This window comes from Silurus aristotelis (genome assembly GCF_946808225.1).
Source record: "Silurus aristotelis genome assembly, chromosome: 14".
In the NCBI taxonomy this organism is placed as follows: Eukaryota; Metazoa; Chordata; class Actinopteri; order Siluriformes; family Siluridae; genus Silurus; species Silurus aristotelis.
This window is the reverse complement of record NC_139587.1, coordinates 29,222,219-29,243,027: the sequence shown is the minus strand read 5'-3', so window position 1 is coordinate 29,243,027 and position 20,809 is coordinate 29,222,219. Positions and strand designations below refer to the sequence as shown.

The 20,809-nt window shown below is 42.0% G+C and overlaps 2 protein-coding genes and 1 long non-coding RNA gene across 7 annotated transcripts in view; 1 reads left to right on the top strand and 2 right to left on the bottom strand.

Moving 5' to 3' along the window:
• Positions 1–7,014: 7,014 nt before the first annotated feature.
• LOC310736410 (uncharacterized protein) lies at positions 7,015–12,518 on the bottom strand. 2 transcript variants are annotated; one of them, XM_083559888.1, is made up of 7 exons: positions 12,340–12,518; positions 10,931–11,078; positions 10,726–10,827; positions 10,141–10,412; positions 9,304–9,371; positions 8,980–9,170; positions 7,015–8,722 (listed from the first exon to the last, which is right to left on the bottom strand). In XM_083559888.1, the coding sequence occupies exons 2-7, from the start codon at positions 11,067–11,069 to the stop codon at positions 7,644–7,646; spliced, it is 1,851 nt and encodes a 616-aa protein (XP_083416014.1). In that variant the 5' UTR covers positions 11,070–11,078; positions 12,340–12,518; the 3' UTR covers positions 7,015–7,643. The 2 variants fall into 2 exon arrangements, with proteins under 2 accessions (XP_083416014.1, XP_083416013.1); XM_083559887.1 differs by lacking the exon at positions 12,340–12,518 and having other exon boundaries at positions 10,931–11,399.
• Positions 12,519–15,953: 3,435 nt separating this feature from the next.
• On the top strand, positions 15,954–16,988 carry LOC310737135. The gene is made up of 2 exons (XR_014536767.1): positions 15,954–16,876; positions 16,907–16,988. It is a non-coding gene; the product is annotated as an uncharacterized lncRNA (long non-coding RNA).
• zfc3h1 (zinc finger C3H1-type containing) overlaps positions 16,426–20,809 on the bottom strand; it is a 23,353-nt gene continuing 18,969 nt past the window's right edge. For all 4 annotated transcript variants that reach the window (XM_083561313.1, XM_083561310.1, XM_083561311.1 and 1 more), the window contains 7 exons: positions 20,714–20,809; positions 19,337–19,487; positions 19,080–19,180; positions 18,798–18,899; positions 17,982–18,021; positions 17,761–17,823; positions 16,426–17,472 (listed from right to left, as the gene is read on the bottom strand). The exon at positions 20,714–20,809 is cut by the window's right edge and continues 9 nt beyond it. In XM_083561313.1, coding sequence (XP_083417439.1) covers positions 17,344–17,472; positions 17,761–17,823; positions 17,982–18,021; positions 18,798–18,899; positions 19,080–19,180; positions 19,337–19,487; positions 20,714–20,809 — 682 coding nt within the window. In that variant the 3' untranslated portion in view covers positions 16,426–17,343. The remainder of the gene's footprint in view (positions 17,473–17,760; positions 17,824–17,981; positions 18,022–18,797; positions 18,900–19,079; positions 19,181–19,336; positions 19,488–20,713) is intronic.

Below are 20,809 nucleotides of genomic sequence, written 5' to 3'. Positions count from 1 at the left end.
ATACACCCTCATTCATACAACCAAATATACACACAAACACACATATACAGCCTCATTCATACAACCAAATATACACACAAACACACATACACACCCTCATTCATACACCCAAATATATACCCTCATTCATACACCCAAATATACACACAAACACACATACACACCCTCATTCATACACCCAAATATACACACAAACACACATACACACCCTCATTCATACACCCAAATATACACACAAACACACATACACACCCTCATTCATACACCCAAATATACACACAAACACACATACACACCCTCATTCATACAACCAAATATACACACAAACACACATACACACCCTCATTCATACACCCAAATATACACACAAACACACATATACAACCTCATTCATACACCCAAATATACACACAAACACACATACACACCCTCATTCATACACCCAAATATATACCCTCATTCATACACCCAAATATACACAAAAACACACATACACACCCTCATTCATACACCCAAATATACACACAAACACACATACACACCCTCATTCATACACCCAAATATACACACAAACACACATACACACCCTCATTCATACACCCAAATATACACACAAACACACATACACACCCTCATTCATACACCCAAATATACACACAAACACACATACACACCCTCATTCATACACCCAAATATACACACAAACACACATACACACCCTCATTCATACACCCAAATATACACACAAACACACATACACACCCTCATTCATACACCCAAATATACACACAAACACACATATACACCCTCATTCATACAACCAAATATACACACAAACACACATATACAGCCTCATTCATACAACCAAATATACACACAAACACACATACACACCCTCATTCATACACCCAAATATATACCCTCATTCATACACCCAAATATACACACAAACACACATACACACCCTCATTCATACACCCAAATATACACACAAACACACATACACACCCTCATTCATACACCCAAATATACACACAAACACACATACACACCCTCATTCATACACCCAAATATACACACAAACACACATACACACCCTCATTCATACAACCAAATATACACACAAACACACAGGGGCGCAATTAACAGTTTTAAGGGGGGTATGCAAGACAGAATTTTGGGCCCCCATATATATATACATACACAATGTTATATTATTAATAAAAAAGTAAATATAGTTTAATTTTATTTACAGAGAATTTATTTTATTTCACCACAGTGTTATTATTTTAAAATATGTGTGTATGTACGATAAAAAAAAAAAAACTAATTGGAAAAATTTTAATTGATGATTGTGGGGCCCCCTAGCGTTCTCTTGGGCCCATATGCCTGGCATACTCTGCACCCCCCCCTAACGGCGCCCATGCATACACACCCTCATTTATACACCCAAACATACACACTCTCATACACACCCTTATTTATACACCCAAACATACACACCCTCATACACACCCTTATTTATACACCCAAACATACACACCCTTATTTATACACCCAAACATACACACCCTCATACACACCCTTATTTATACACCCAAACATACACACTCTCATACACACCCTTATTTATACACCCAAACATACACACCCTCATACACACCCTTATTTATACACCAAAACATACACACCCTTATTTATACACCCAAACATACACACCCTCATACACACCCTTATTCATACACCCAAACATACACACTCTCATACACACCCTTATTTATACACCCAAACATACACACCCTCATACACACCCTTATTTATACACCCAAACATACACACTCTCATACACACCCTTATTTATACACCCAAACATACACACCCTCATACACACCCTTATTTATACACCCAAACATACACACCCTTATTTATACACCCAAACATACACACCCTCATACACACCCTTATTTATACACCCAAACATACACACCCTCATACACACCCTTATTTATACACACCCTTATTTATACACCCAAACATACACACCCTCATACACACCCTTATTCATACACCCAAACATACACACCCTCATACACACCCTTATTCATACACCCAAACATACACACCCTCATTTATACACCCAAACATACACACCCTCATACACACCCTTATTTATACACCCAAACATACACACCCTTATTTATACACCCAAACATACACACCCTCATACACACCCTTATTTATACACCCAAACATACACACCCTCATACACACCCTTATTTATACACCCAAACATACACACCCTTATTTATACACCCAAACATACACACCCTCATACACACCCTTATTTATACACCCAAACATAGACACCCTCATACACACCCTTATTTATACACCCAAACATACACACCCTCATACACACCCTTATTTATACACCCAAACATACACACCCGCATACACACCCTTATTCATACACCCAAACATACACACCCTTATTTATACACCCAAACATACACACCCTCATACACACCCTTATTTATACACCCAAACATACACACCCTCATACACACCCTTATTTATACACCCAAACATACACACCCTCATACACACCCTTATTTATACACCCAAACATACACACCCTCATACACACCCTTATTTATACACCCAAACATACACACCCTTATTTATACACCCAAACATACACACCCTCATACACACCCTTATTTATACACCCAAACATACACACCCTCATACACACCCTTATTTATACACCCAAACATACACACCCTCATACACACCCTTATTCATACACCCAAACATACACACCCTCATACACACCCTCATTTATACACCCAAACATACACACCCTCATACACACCCTTATTTATACACCCAAACATACACACCCTCATACACACACTTATTTATACACCCAAACATACACACCCTCATACACACCCTTATTTATACACCCAAACATACACACCCTCATACACACCCTCATTCATACACCCAAATATATACCCTCATTCATACACCCAAATATACACACAAACACACATACACACCCTCATTCATACACCCAAATATACACACAAACACACATACACACCCTCATTCATACACCCAAATATACACACAAACACACATACACACCCTCATTCATACACCCAAATATACACACAAACACACATACACACCCTCATTCATACACCCAAATATATACCCTCATTCATACACCCAAATATACACACAAACACACATACACACCCTCATTCATACACCCAAATATACACACAAACACACATACACACCCTCATTCATACACCCAAATATACACACAAACACACATACACACCCTCATTCATACACCCAAATATACACACAAACACACATACACACCCTCATTCATACACCCAAATATATACCCTCATTCATACACCCAAATATACACACAAACACACATACACACCCTCATTCATACACCCAAATATACACACAAACACACATACACACCCTCATTCATACACCCAAACATACACACCCTTATTTATACACCCAAACATACACACCCTCATACACACCCTCATTCATACACCCAAATATATACCCTCATTCATACACCCAAATATACACACAAACACACATACACACCCTCATTCATACACCCAAATATATACCCTCATTCATACACCCAAATATACACACAAACACACATACACACCCTCATTCATACACCCAAATATATACCCTCATTCATACACCCAAATATACACACAAACACACATACACACCCTCATTCATACACCCAAATATACACACAAACACACATACACACCCTCATTCATACACCCAAATATACACACAAACACACATACACACCCTCATTCATACACCCAAATATACACACAAACACACATACACACCCTCATTCATACACCCAAATATATACCCTCATTCATACACCCAAATATACACACAAACACACATACACACCCTCATTCATACACCCAAATATACACACAAACACACATACACACCCTCATTCATACACCCAAACATACACACCCTTATTTATACACCCAAACATACACACCCTCATACACACCCTTATTTACACACCCAAACATACACACCCTTATTTATACACCCAAACATACACACCCTCATACACACCCTCATTTATACACCCAAACATACACACCCTCATACACACCCTTATTTATACACCCAAACATACACACCCTTATTTATACACCCAAACATACACACCCTCATACACACCCTTATTTATACACCCAAACATACACACCCTCATACACACCCTCATTTATACACCCAAACATACACACCCTCATACACACCCTTATTTATACACCCAAACATACACACCCTTATTTATACACCCAAACATACACACCCTCATACACACACTTATTTATACACCCAAACATACACACCCTCATACACACCCTTATTTATACACCCAAACATACACACCCTCATACACACCCTCATTCATACACCCAAATATATACCCTCATTCATACACCCAAATATACACACAAACACACATACACACCCTCATTCATACACCCAAATATACACACAAACACACATACACACCCTCATTCATACACCCAAATATACACACAAACACACATACACACCCTCATTCATACACCCAAATATACACACAAACACACATACACACCCTCATTCATACACCCAAATATATACCCTCATTCATACACCCAAATATACACACAAACACACATACACACCCTCATTCATACACCCAAATATACACACAAACACACACACACCCTCATTCATACACCCAAACATACACACCCTTATTTATACACCCAAACATACACACCCTCATACACACCCTCATTCATACACCCAAATATATACCCTCATTCATACACCCAAATATACACACAAACACACATACACACCCTCATTCATACACCCAAATATATACCCTCATTCATACACCCAAATATACACACAAACACACATACACACCCTCATTCATACACCCAAATATATACCCTCATTCATACACCCAAATATACACACAAACACACATACACACCCTCATTCATACACCCAAATATACACACAAACACACATACACACCCTCATTCATACACCCAAATATACACACCCTCATACACACCCTCATTCATACACCCAAATATATACCCTCATTCATACACCCAAATATATACCCTCATTCATACACCCAAACATACACACCCTCATACACACCCTTATTTATACACCCAAACATACACACCCTCATACACACCCTTATTTATACACCCAAACATACACACCCTCATACACACCCTTATTCATACACCCAAACATACACACCCTCATACACACCCTCATTTATACACCCAAACATACACACCCTCATACACACCCTTATTTATACACCCAAACATACACACCCTTATTTATACACCCAAACATACACACCCTCATACACACCCTTATTTATACACCCAAACATACACACCCTCATACACACCCTTATTTATACACCCAAACATACACACCCTCATACACACCCTTATTTATACACCCAAACATACACACCCTCATACACACCCTTATTTATACACCCAAACATACACACTCTCATACACACCCTTATTTATACACCCAAACATACACACCCTTATTTATACACCCAAACATACACACCCTCATACACACCCTCATTTATACACCCAAACATACACACCCTCATACACACCCTTATTTATACACCCAAACATACACACCCTTATTTATACACCCAAACATACACCCCCTTATTTATACACCCAAACATACACACCCTCATACACACCCTTATTTATACACCCAAACATACACACCCTCATACACACCCTTATTTATACACCCAAACATACACACCCTCATACACACCCTTATTTATACACCCAAACATACACACCCTCATACACACCCTTATTTATACACCCAAACATACACACCCTCATACACACCCTTATTTATACACCCAAACATACACACCCTTATTTATACACCCAAACATACACACCCTTATTTATACACCCAAACATACACACCCTCATACACACCCTTATTTATACACCCAAACATACACACTCTCATACACACCCTCATTCATACACCCAAACATACACACTCTCATACACACCCTCATTTATACACCCAAACATACACACTCTCATACACACCCTTATTTATACACCCAAACATACACACTCTCATACACACCCTCATTTATACACCCAAACATACACACCCTTATTTATACACCCAAACATACACACTCTCATACACACCCTTATTTATACATCCAAACATACACACTCTCATACACACCCTCATTTATACACCCAAACATACACACTCTCATACACACCCTCATTTATACACCCAAACATACACACTCTCATACACACCCTCATTTATACACCCAAACATACACACTCTCATACACACCCTTATTTATACACCCAAACATACACACCCTTATTTATACACCCAAACATACACACCCTCATACACACCCTTATTTATACACCCAAACATACACACCCTTATTTATACACCCAAACATACACACCCTCATACACACCCTTATTCATACACCCAAACATACACACAAACACACATACACACCCTCATTCATACACCCAAACATACACACACTCTCACACACACACACCCTCATTCATACACCCAAATATACACACTCTTACACACACAAACACATACACACCCTCATTCATACACCCAAATATACACACCCTTATACATACACTAAAACACCCTCATACACATACACACATACACTCACACCAACACAAAGACACCATTACACATACACACACATACACACCCTCATACATACACATACACACCCTCGTACATACACACGTACAGACCCACACACATCCTCAAACATACACACACACACTCATACACACCCCTAATACATATATACACATACACACACACCCTCATACATACGCTCACACACTCACTCATACACACCCTCATACATGCATACATACACACACTCATACACATCATCCTACACACACACACACACACACACACACACACACACACACACACACACACTCACTCATACACACCCTCATACATACATACATACATACATACATACATACATATACACACACACACACACACACACACACACACACACACACACACACACACAAAGAAAAACACACATACACATCCTCAAACATACACTCACACACATACACCATCATACATACACTTACACACACACACATAGACCCACATTCATACACTATCACACACACAAACACTCATACACACCCTCATACATTTATTCACTCACACAGACACACTCATACACACCCACATACATACACACCCACAGAAACACATCACACCGTCATACATACACTCACACAGGAACACATATACCCTCATACATACACTTACACACAAACACACACCCTTATACATACACACACACACACACACACACACTCATAGATACACAAACACACACATCTTCATACACACACACCCTCATACACATACACGATTTTCACACACACGGAGCAGTACTAGGGTTTCTCCCTGGTATGAATGCGTTGGTGCTGTTTGAGGGTGGTCTTGCGAGTAAAACTCCTCCCACACTGGTTGCAGTGAAACAGCTTTTCCTTTGTGTGAATACGCTGGTGTGTCGTAAGATGTCCTCTTTCACTAAAACGATTTCCGCAGTGCGAACACTGATACGGTTTCTCTCCTGTGTGAACGCGATGATGTCGCGTGAGCGTTCCCAACTCTCCGAAACTCTTCCCGCACTGTAAGCACTGATACGGCTTCTTTTCGATGTGAATGTTCTGGTGTCGCCGCAGTCTCCGTCCCTCGCTAAAACTCTTCCCGCACTGTGAGCACTGGAACGGCTTCTCTCCAGTGTGAATGCGCTGGTGCGCCTGGAGATGAATCTTCTGAGTGAAACTCTTCTCGCACTGTGAGCACTGATACGGCTTCTTCTCGTTGTGAATGTTCTGGTGTCGCAGCAGATGCCCTCCCTCCCTAAAACTCTTCCCGCACTGTGAGCACTGGTACGGCTTCTCTCCAGTGTGAATGCGCTGGTGCGTCTGGAGATTAATTTGCTTAGTGAAACTCTTCCCGCACTGCGAGCACTGATACGGCTTTTCTCCAGTGTGAATGCGCTGGTGCGACCGGAGATGAATCTGCTGAGTAAAACTCTTCTCACACTGTGAGCACTGATACAGGTTCTCTCCAGTGTGGAGACGCTGGTGAACCCGGAGACTGCTCTGCTGAGTGAAACTCTTCCCGCACTGCGAGCACTGATACGGCCTTTCACCCGTGTGAACACGCTGGTGCACTTTCAGATATTTGCGCTGGACAAAAATCTTTCCGCATTGTGAGCACTGGGGTGGATCTTTCTGCGTGTGGGAAGGATCAGCACCCAGACTCTCGAAGGACTCCATCACTGTGGCTCCATCGGCCCTTTTCGGGTTCACCAGGCTCTCATATTTAATCTCTCCTGATGTTAGGAGACGGACGTATTCCTCATTGTGGCACCTCTTAATGTGTTTGTGGAGATAAATTTTGGTTGTGTAAGAAAATGGGCATGAGGAGCAGGAGAAGACTTGCAGGACTCTGTTTCTCCCTGTAGTAGAAACCAATTTTAGACATTCTTCAGCTAATAGACACCATTCAAACCACTGAGTCACAAAAAAACAACCGATTCAACAGAAAGGAACTGAAATCGATTTCTGTATGGTTCAGATCAAACAGGTGAACATTTTTCCACTCTCATACTTCAAAATCCCTGCTTTTAAAAACCTTTTTATCTTGAAAACAAATAGATAATAATAATAATAATAATAATATAATCTTAACTTCGAATAAAGTTATGGCAGTAACCATTAATGGAGCACTTTCTGTTCCAGATGTTGTTGAAGGTGACGCTGAGATCTTTACTGATATCCTCCTCATACCACAGCAGCAGCTCGTGCCCGGGGTCGATGGGTCGACAGCAGCGGTACAGAATTCCTCCATGATGCTGAAATACAACCAGATTCTGCTCCTCAGCGTTACGAGCGCAATTAACATACCTGAGAGAGCGAGGGATTCAGAAGAAAAGGAGGGAGAGAAGGGAGAGATTTCAGTGAGTCTTTAAAGAATAAGCCTGGTAAAGAGATATACAGAGTTTAAAGGAACATGAAGGAAATAAAAAGCATTTCTCACCTCATCCAGTTAGAACATGTCTCTGGTGTGGCATCGATGTATTTCTCACACTGCTCACTAATGTGTATCTGAGAAAAACACAGCATTACACACTACACCAGGGCTGCACAATAAACCACACTTCTGCATTATACTTTTACTTTTTAATCCATCAAAGAGTTACAGAAGGTCATGATGATTTCTGATGACTGATGCAAGAAACTTTATAAAATATATAAATGTGGGAAATTGACACTATATGGAGATTATATCATCAGAATTGTGGGGGTTTTTATGTGCCTTTCCAGGTTTAGTCCCATTTACTGCTATAATAATCTCCTCTGATTTAGGAAGATTTTCTGGAGGTTTTCATGGAGCTACAAGTGTGTTAGTAGTGAGGTAGTGATGTAGGTGAGGTGAGGTGAGGTGAGGTGAGGTGGGGGTGCAGTCAGAATTCACATTCATCACAAAGGTCTTCAATCGATTAGGGTTTCTATAGAAGGTAAATAATCTGTTTTTGGCCTCTGATCAGGGTTTTGTCTCTTCACTTGTTTTGATTGATCTCAGTGCAGCTTTCGACACCAGGAGGAGGAGATTGGGGACGAGAACTTCATCAGTATCAGAGTCATGTGAAAATTCTCAGTGTGAGAGAATGCAGAAGACAAAAATCTCACAGATAGAGACAGATTTATAAACCGTTCACTGATGTTCACACTTAGCCACGCCCACACAACTCCATAAAACACAGTGTGGTTCGTAACATGATCCTGGATCTACAAGGATCTCTGCATAATTCCACATGTTCTCTCCATTATAAAGCCCACAGATGGTTCACCATGACCCACCAAGTGAACTCACCACCCAGGAGTAGGGGCTGTTCATGGCTTCCTCTCGCTCTACCGTGTCTCCCTGGTACGGTCCGAAGTGAGCACCAACTGGAATAGTGTCGCTGTTGTTGAACACTCCCAGGCCTGCGTCAGGAATACTGGACTTCCGAATCTCCAGACCCGGAGGAAGGGTTTGTCTGGCTCGGTCAGCGACCCCCAGTGGAACCGCAACATCAGGGATAAAGAGAGCCGGACCGTGAACATCACATTTGTTAATGAAGAAAGATTTACAATCTTCACAGTCTGGAAGAAGAGAAATCACCAGTGAGTAAATAAAATCCTCAGAACACAACGTCCTTCAAACGTCCTTCACACGTCCGCTGATTTGCTCCTTACAGGTGAATCCACTGAGATCACATTTATATCCTGAACTTCTTTCATTAATAAACACTTTTATTCATAAAGACGTTTTTCTCTTATTTCATTTGATCTATTTAAATATAAAACTACTTTAAATACAATTATTATTATTATTATTATTATTATTATTATTATTATTATTATTATTATTATAAACAAAGAAATGACTGAAATCTCAGTAAATCGTGAATCTTACAGAGAAACTCATCATGTTTAGGTTCTTCTTCTTTAATAAGTATCTGGAATCCTTTATTCTCCTGATCGTTTCCATCTTCTACAGAGCTCCGAATTCCTCCATCTGAAGATTTAAAACATCTCAAATTTACTCTCATGAACTGTGAGGAGTTAATCTGTGAGAAGTGAGATGTGGCGTTTCAGTAAACAAATCTCTGAAATCATACAGAAATATTCATCCTCATCAGTTTCTTCCTCTTTCAGAGGTTCCATCCAGAATTCTCCGTTCTGTAGATCCACAGGAGTGACGTGTCCCACTGAGCTGGACATTCTTCCATCAGAAGTGCTGCTCATCTCCATCTGCATTTTACAAAACTGATCCAAACACAGGTAGGAGGTGGTGATCAGTTCTCCAGCAGCTCTGACAGCAGCACCATTTATACCAATGCACATTTGAATTATGGTGAGATAGTGAGTATGTGAGATGACGGCGAGATGACAGTGAGATAATGGCGAGATGAAGGTGAGGTGAAGGTGAGATGGTGAGATGACGGTGAAATGGTGAGATGACGGAAGATGGAGGTGAGCTGACTGTGAGATGAAGGCGAAATGACTGTGAGATGAAGGCGAAATGACGGAGAGACAGTGAGATCGTGAGATGATGGCAAGATGGTGAGATGACTGTAAGATAATGGCAAAATGATTGTAAGATTATGGTGAGATGACGGTGAAATGACGTCGAGATGAAGGCAAAATGAAGTCGAGATGAAGGTGAAATGACGGCCAGATGAAGGCCAGATAAAGGCAGATGAAGGCGAGATAAAAGTGAGGTGAAGGTGAGGTGATGGCCAAATAAGGATGAGGTGATGGCCAAATAAGGATGAGATGACGGCAAGATGTGAGATAAAGACGGGATGACTGTGAGATAAGGTGAGATGAAGGTGAGATGACAGTAAAATGGTAAGACAACGGTAAAAAGGTAAGATGACGGCGAGAGGAATGTGAGATGACAGCGAGATGATGGCAAGATGAAGGTGAGGTGATGCGAGATGAAGGTGAGATGACGGTAAGACAACAGCAAGATGGTGAGATAATGTAGAGATGATGGTGAGATTATGGCAAGATTATGGCGGGATGAGAGTAAAATGAAGGTGAGATGCCGGAAAGATAAAGGCGAGATGAGGGTAAAATGGTGAGATGAAGGCGAGATGAGGCCTTAATGAGGGTGAGATGAAGGCGAGATGAAAATGAGATAATGGCGAGATTATGTGTGTTTGTAGCTGCTATAAAGGTATAAACCAATTTAACAGAATAATGCATCAGATTTCCTGAATAATTAGTTTTGAGTGAATAATCGTTATTATTAATATTAATAAACTCATCACTATAATAACTCAGTTTTATATGAATAACTATTGTACATATCTAATCAAAGTAAAATGTAATGTAAAAAACTAATAAACACAGACGTTAGCAGGCTCAGTCTCAAAAACACTCTCCGCTACATGTACTGCACTTCAGAGTACAGCGCGCGCCCTAACCTCGCGCCCTACTGAGGGAAGTGGAGCTCTGTTTGGGACACAGCCTGAAAGTGTGGACAGAACAGAGCTCAGCTAACAGTTTTACATCAACTTACCTCAGGATTTCCCTCAGGATTTATACTGTATATAATAAATTAATAAATATATATATATACAATAAAAATAAATCCGATCAGAGCGCAGGGGCGGGAGACTGAGGATTAGAATCAGAGCTCGCGCTGGAAACCTGAAACCCTTCTTCTTCTCTTACTGACGGAGACTCACACAGAGAGAGAATCAGCGCCCTCTGCCGGATCGGATCACCACAACACCACACACTGAAAGAGGAATACGTCATTTTTCCTTTTTTTTTTTTTTTTTACACACGTTTATTAGGACCCGAGCACCGGAGTTGTGAGGACCCTATTGTAATTTCTTTATTCTTCTTCTTATTATTTGCATTTTTTTCCCAAAAAACTCACGAAACTTTGCACACACAGCGGAAATGTCGAAACATTAGGTACGTCATGTTTCTCGAAAGTGGGTGTGGCAAAATGGCTCAACAGCGCCACCTATACACTTTCAGCGGTTTGTGGCTCGAGCTATGTTTCACGTACATGTATGAAAATCGGTACACACATGTAACACACTAATACCTACAAAAAGAAACCTCTTGGTACGAAATCCGACACCCAACAGGAAGTCGGGTATTTTTAATTTTATGAGCAAATTTTTGGTCAATTTTCAGATGTTGTATTTTAACGAACTCCGCTCCGATTTGTTCGGATCAACACCAAATTTGGCACGCATAATCTAAAAGCCTTTGCAATGTAAAATCCTGAAGATCTAGAGTTTTCGTCGAAGGGCGTGTCCATAGACGTCTGACAAATTTCGACGATTCGCCATGAAAAATGAAGTTGCTATAACTCAGACATACAATGTCCAATCTGCCCCAAACTTCTAATGTTTGATACGACTCCTAATCTGAACAGATCTACATGCCCATATTCAGTATTAGTTATAGCGCCACCTGCTGACAAAAGGAAATGTCATATTTTACACTGCACTTCACTCTCAGAAACACATTTCAACATGCCACGCAATACCAAACATGCTATAAACACGTTCCACCATGCAACACTTGGCTAAGTGCTGATGTTTGCGATTATATCACAAAACAGAAAGTTGTGTGGAACTCAGGCATACAATGACCGATCAGCTCCAAACTTCACGTGTTTGATAATAGTCCTGGCCTGATGACTATGTTTATGACAATATACATTTATGGTCCTACTGGCAGCAGGAAGTGTGGCACTTTGTAATGACTGTGCCATAATTATCCCTTATTTACTCGCTTACATGCACCTCGCCCACTGTTCACTGTTTTCCTCAGGCCGACGGTGGGCCAGGGTCCGAGGGCCCGTTCATCACTGCTTGCAGCTTTAATTAAACCAATAATGTTACATACCATATGGTACCAGTTTTATCCATTATGTAAATAAATAGATAAACAAATAAATAAAATATTAAATAGAGATAAATGAGAGTTAAAAGGTTTTGGGGGTCGTTCTGTTCCTCTTTCACTGAACACAGATCTCAGAGCTTCATCCTCAAACATCTTCAGATCCCCCACACACTAATAAACATTCAAATCAACCACAATCATCGATTTTAGTCACAGTCAGTGTTTTGAGCCACTTGGTTGTTTCTACTTGGGTACATAATTTTCTCCTGCCCCAAAATAAACTTCAGTTGGCACATAAACCTGTTTCTTCTGACGTACTTAAAAACAAGCATAAAATACAGGAGAGTAACATTCACATTAAAGGAACTCAAAATACTTTTAAAAGCACAAACATTGACTGTAACCTGAAGCAGTAAATTATGTTCTTCTAATTCTTCTTCTTTTGGCTGCTGCCATTAGGGGGCGCCACAGTGGATCATCCGTCTCCACACCCCCCTGTCCTCGACATCTGCCACCAACTACCTGCATGTCTTCCCTCACCACATCCATAAACCTCCTCCTTGGTCTTCCTCTTTTCCTCCTTTCTGGTGTCTCCATCCTCAGCATTCTCCTACTGATATACCCCATGTCCCGCCTCTGCACATGTCCAAACCATCTCAATCTCACCTTCCTCACCTTGTCTCCAAAACGTCCTACATGTGCTGTCCCTCTAATAAACTCATTTCTAATCCTGTCCATCGTCGTCACTCCCAATGAACATCTTAACCTGGAGCAGTGAATAAAAGCGTCAAAAACCAGTTTCTCTCTGTGAACAGAACGGAGTCCTGTAGAACATCAGGGTTTAAAATAAAATAGTTCACAGAGATGATGCAGTGTAAAATCCTCCACTGGAGCTCGGCAGATTTTTTGGTTAGCGGTGGTTTGTCTCCACTCTGGTTTTATATCATTATTAAAACCAAGAAGATTTCTCCACTGGGGGCCCACCCTCCCGCTCAGTTTATTCTTATTTAAAACCTTAACACAGGCCCTGTAGAGCAGCTTCTCCATCACTGTCCCAAAGTTCATCTCCCCTTTACCCCTGCACTCCAGGAGGAGAACCTCCACACCCGTCGAGGTCAGGAGCGATGTCCAGCTGGGGAAAGGGTTTCTCCTCTGCATGGCTGGTCTCACGATTTCAAAGTCCTTTAGCTAAACAGGCTCCTCTGCTGTTAGTGTAGACCTCCAGCGGTGTAAGAGCAGGTTAGCGATGCGCAGGGCCCGGAGTCCCGTACTTGCTGCAAGGTACTCCACATGTGACAGGTCAGTCCCTGCAACATTCATGAGCTCCCGGAGTGTGACGATCTTTGTGGAGATCAGAGCTCTGGACAGTGTAGGGTTGGTGCACCCGAGAAGTCCAGACGACTCCCATAGACCAGGGGCTCCTCAAGCAGCCAGTGTAGTTTTCCACATCTTTTAATTAATTAATAGATTTTTTAATTTTTTTCCCCATATTTTAAAAAGTCCGCTGTAAAAAGTGGTAATCCAGAAACATCCAGTGTTTTTGTGTCCAATAAGGAGGACATCGTTGGAACCAGCTGCTTCCACCTGCTCAGTATGCAAATTATGTGCTTTCCCAGTTTTTATTTAAAAACTTATCACTCCCCAGGTAGGCACCAAAGTACTTAAAACCACCTCTTTTCCACACCAGGGGCACATAAACCTCCAGAACCTTCCACAAATATTCATGTTCAACCCGGTGAAAATCCTTTTCCTGGTCTAGGAGAATCTGACCAGTCTTTATGCCCAATAGCCTGGAGACGTCCAAAACGTCAGGAATTAGGTACACGTTATCAAATATCACCTGAAGAGAAGCTGACCGTCTCCGATTCTGTTCACACGGCATGCATAAACCTTTTCTGTTCATTCTTCCGTTCTAAATTAAAGAACGAAGGAGCATCCATCTCAGTAACGCTTCCAAAGTGTGAGTTGACCAGTGCCCCCTGTGCTGTTTTTTTTTTTATTACTTTTGAGGGCTTCCACAGTCTCTATTCCCAAAAATTTGAGATCTGTCAGTGTCTCTTGTGCTATTAAGTGTAGTGTTGATGGGACCAACATCCCCCCCAAACACACACCTTAATGTTAATAAGATCACGATTATTATCCCATTTGGTCATTTACAGACTTTATTTAAGCAAATAACCGATTTTTTAAACCTAAGTTTTATTTATTTTATTTTTTTTAAACACTTTTTACCTGAAAAAGTAATAGCAGCAAACTTTTTGTCCGTTAAACGAATACAAGATGCTCTTTTAAGATATTTCTTTTTATCTGGAGAAATATGATTAGCTAAAGGGACCATAATGCTGCATTTCTAAAGTACATCAGAACACTTCATCATCACGTTTAGATGAAGTAAAGGTTTGTTTTTAATTGTATTTACAGATTTAATACAGAACTTTAATGAAGGACATTCAGTGTTGAGGATGAGGTTCTCTTTAAAGTCTGGTTCCTCTCATAGATTCTTCATCATGAAGTCTCAGGGAGTTTTTCCTTCACCACAGTCACCACTGGATCAGTCATTATGGAGAAACTTATAGACACTAAACTTCTACATTCCAACTTTCAACAATGGACATTTTCCCAAAGCAGCTTTACAAAGATGAGGAGGTCTGGGGAAAATGTCCTCTGTTAAAATGTGGAATTAAATCCATCAACTTCTCTTTTGAAGGGAAAATAAATCAATGACACAAAAGCAGAATCTCTGTACAAAATAATTTAATTGAAACATTTTTCAATTACAAAATAAAACAGTTGAAATATCATTTCTGCATGTTTCCTGAATACTTTTAATTAATATGATATTTTTACAAGAAAAAAAAAAAAAGAACACTTGCACATAGAGTTAGTGGAGGCTCGCTGAGGGATCTGAGCAGCGTTAGCGTTCTCCGTAGAGTCTCCGCGAGAAAACACCGCGAGAAAACACCGCAAGATCACGGCTGAGCTTCCATTCACACAATACTGCTGTCGTTTAGAATCCTCTTAGATTTTTTTTCTTTTTATTTTGAGCCCTTAAAACAAACTGGAACCTCAGAGTCTCTCTCTCTCTCTCTCTCTTTCTCTCTCTCTCCCTCTCTCAGATCTGTGGTGTTTAATGCTGAAAATAAACGTCTTTAAAATACTGTCGATGTGAACACTGCTACACCACGGGTGTGGGGGGAGGGAGGGAGGGAGAGAGAGAGAGAGAGAGAGAGAGAGAGAGAGAGAGAGAGAGAGAGAGAGAGAGACTATAAACTGGGATCGGTGGACGAATGAAATAAAAGTGGATTAAAACACACTGGAATCATAAAGCAGTGAAACAGCAGCAGCAGCAGCTCTGAGATCTGAGATCAGCTCCATACTTACGTATAGGACGACTTGGAGGACACACACTCGCTTAGCTGGAGATCATGTTCAGCTTGTTGACACACACACACACACACACACACACACACACACACACACACACACACACACACACGCCGCTCCTGTCTATTGCAGAGAGAGTGTGTGAGTGTGTGTGATGGGAGGATGGTGTGTGTTTTACAGGAGTGTGTGAGGGAGGAGTTAGAGGGTAGAGGGAGGACAGGAGTGAGGGAGGAAGGAAGGGAACGAGGGAACGAGGGAGTGACTGCAGACTTCAGGAGTCCTGAGTGTGAGAGTTTACACTGAGCGGCTCACTCAGACTCACTCCCACATCCTGGCATTTCACTACCAGTTTGTTCAGTGTGTCAGTTTTACCTCCAGCTGCAGCTTCAAACAGGAGCCACTGTGAACACACACACACACAAACACACACACACCCCAGCACACACACCCCAACACACACCCCAACACACACCCCAACACACACACCCCAACACACACACCCCAACACACACACCCCAACACACACACCCCAACACACACACACGCGCACGCACACGCGCGCACACACGCAAACACGCACAAACACACACGCACACAAACGCATGCACACAAACACAAACACAAGTGAGTTAGAAACATCATAAGTGTGTGTGTATTTATGTGTGACGGGGTGAAGTGTGTAAATTACATCTCTCCACAGAGCAGCACACAGCGGCAACTTCTGGAGAGCCTGCTGATAGAGCTTCTGCACCTGGAACACACACACACAGACACACACACACACACACACGTTTATCTAACACACTACACTTCTCTCAAATCACTCAACCTGCACAGAAAACCCTCGTGAAAACACACACACACACACACACACACACTAACTAAGTAACAGAGGCTGCATTCACTCACTTCAACTCTGCACTTCTGCTGCGTCTGTACAGCAACCGCTCTGAAAACACACACACACACACACACACACACACACACACACACACACACACACACACACACACATAGTGAATTACAAGTCATAAAATCATGATTATACACACATAGTGAATTGCAAGTCATGCGCGCGCGCACACACACACACACACACACACACACACACACACACACACACACACAAAGTGTCCTCCAGGAAAGAGACGAACACGAAGTCACCATCATCCTTCCATCCAGAGAGACAAAAACCTGATCTTTACAGGAGGACAAGAGTCCAGCTTTGAGATGAACCACCACTCCTCCAAAACAAGCTGGAGAACATTACACTTCTCCACTCGACAGAGGAACAGGGAGAAGATAAGAAACAGTATAGACTGCCATCAATTCTAAAAGACAGAAGTGGTGGACACACTGGAATCCTCACAGAAAGATGAGAAGATCGAACACAGCTGACGATCAGAGTAACATCACCAAGAAGGTGGAGACACACACACTCCTCCTAAAACGAATAGTGGAAACGAGAGACAATGTCCTCCAAGAAACACGAGACAACACGACATCGTCTGCTGACCTCAAGAAGGTGATGAGGAACCTCACTATTGTCCTCACTTGAAGACACCATCAGTCTTCTGAAAGAGCAGATGTGAGTGCACTTAAATCCGGAAAGGTGAGAAACACACACGTGATGAAGGTTGGAGAAGGTCGGGGAGAAGATTAGTACACGCACACACACACACACACACTTCTACAGATACACACAGTGTGGTGAGACAGACTCACATCCTCCAGGCAGACAGACAGGTGGGGACTGCTGCAGTCATCAGACGTGTCTGTAGCTTCAGGTGTTCCACATTCTCATCACTCCACTCCTGCTGCAAAACCCTACACACACACACACACACACACACACACACACACACACACACACACACACACACACACAAAGACGATAGAAGTTATAACACCTCTTTTTCCAACACCCACTAAAGGGCACTCTTTCTGTGTGTGTGTGTGTGTGTGTGTGTGTGTGTGTGAGTGAGAGAGAGAGAGAGAGAGAGATACCTGAGGCAGAGTTCAGAGTTGTTGGGCATAGTGTATCTGAATCTCTCCAAAGCAGATGAGTGAAGTGATGGAGGAAGAAAACTCAAATAGAAGGAGATCACCTGTAAAACACACACACACACACACACACACACACACACACACACACACACATCTTCAGAATGAATGATAAGAACATACCTCATAGCCCCACCCACAGCTCCAACTGTTTGTGTGTGTGTGTGTGTGTGTGTGTGTGTGTGTGTGTGTGTGTATACCTGGTTGTGGAAGCTGTAGCAGGTCCAGTAGGTGGCGCTGTGGTGTGGGAGGCGGATCCTGCAGGGTGTGGTGTTCAGACAGCGCTGCACCAAATCACTGAACACTCGCAGATCTCGGCCTGCCAGCTTACTGCTAGTAAAGAGGAGATAACTGGGGAGAGAGGCACAGCAGTTAGAGTACACACACACACGCACGCACACGCACGCACACGCACGCACACGCACGCACACGACGCACACGACGCACACGACGCACACACTCCTCGCGCGGACACACACACACTGCATTCCACACTTTAGGGAATCGTGATCAGAGGGCAGACTGTAACTGTGCAGTGCATGTTGGAGTTCAGACTCGGGTCTACAGATGATTGATCGGGTCCACAGACTATTGTTTAGGAATAAACAGGTGATTAATCGGGTCTATGGACGAGTATTTGGGTCGATGTAGGAGTGATCAGACCAATCAGGTCTACAGATGCCTGGAGTGAATTGGTCAGGAAATAAAGACTTTGTTCCTGATTGGAGAAGCAGTAGAAGTAATTTAGACTGATCACTGTGGATTATCAGGAACTTGGTGGCTTTTTAGAACATTCAGGACTTCTTATCTCTCACACATTGGAGAAGCTGAAGTTAAACTCATGAGTCTGGACAGATCTGCACTGAACTGAAGGCATCTCAACACAAACGGGTCTTGAGTTTAACCACAGCAGCGACTCCGCCATCTTCATGCGTTCTCCATAAACCGGGTGGATCCAAGGAGATGGAGAGCAAATAAACATCTGAGGGGAACGAGGCCAGACGGAGAGCAGGACAGAGTTGTAAAAGCGTTTTAGATGTTCAGGTGTAGAGAAGCGATTTATTTTTTTAGAAAACGCAGGTGTAGATGGAGAGAGATTTAAAACTGTGGGCATTTCCTCAGAGTCAGGACTTCATTATTAAGAGCCCTGGATCTGATCTTAATCACAGAAAGCTTGGAGTGGACTGGAGCTGCATGGGAAGATCTGGAACTACACAGACTTTAGCTTTAACTTTGGATATACCTGACTTCAAAAAGGTTGATAAGACTGAAGATCTGAAGTATCTGAGATCATGTAAGAAAAGTTGGGCCTGGATAGAAGGTTTTTGAATTGGATTTGAGGGAAAGATCAGGGATGGGATCTGACAGGGCTTCAGAAACACTAGAAGCAGATTTATAATAAACAATAAGATTATGTTCTACAGCAGAGTCGCTTCTTCTGTGGAGTCTCCACACATATACCTCAAATATGCAGCATGGACTAATGTTTAATAAAGGGCTTCTGTGTGTGTGTGTGTGTGTGTGTGTGTGTGTGTGTGTGTGTGTGTGTGTGTGTGTGTGTGGTCTCCTGTACTCACTCAAGCCAGAGCTTCTTCACCACCTCCAGATCTGAAATTGCCCCAAGTGCTGCCTCAAAAGCCTCCACTGCCTCAACCACAGTGCCTCGCACCGAC

Bases quoted from the DNA above. Each gene is read 5' to 3' on its own strand.
- LOC310736410 (XM_083559887.1), bottom strand. From the start codon at position 11,156: ATGTGCATTGGTATAAATGGTGCTGCTGTCAGAGCTGCTGGAGAACTG. The intron at 9,171-9,303 runs GTGAGAAATGCT...TCGCTCTCTCAG, and splicing joins ACATGTTCTAACTGGATGAG to GTATGTTAATTGCGCTCGTA. The intron at 8,723-8,979 runs GTTACTGCCATA...TTTCTACTACAG, and splicing joins CAGAAAGTGCTCCATTAATG to GGAGAAACAGAGTCCTGCAA.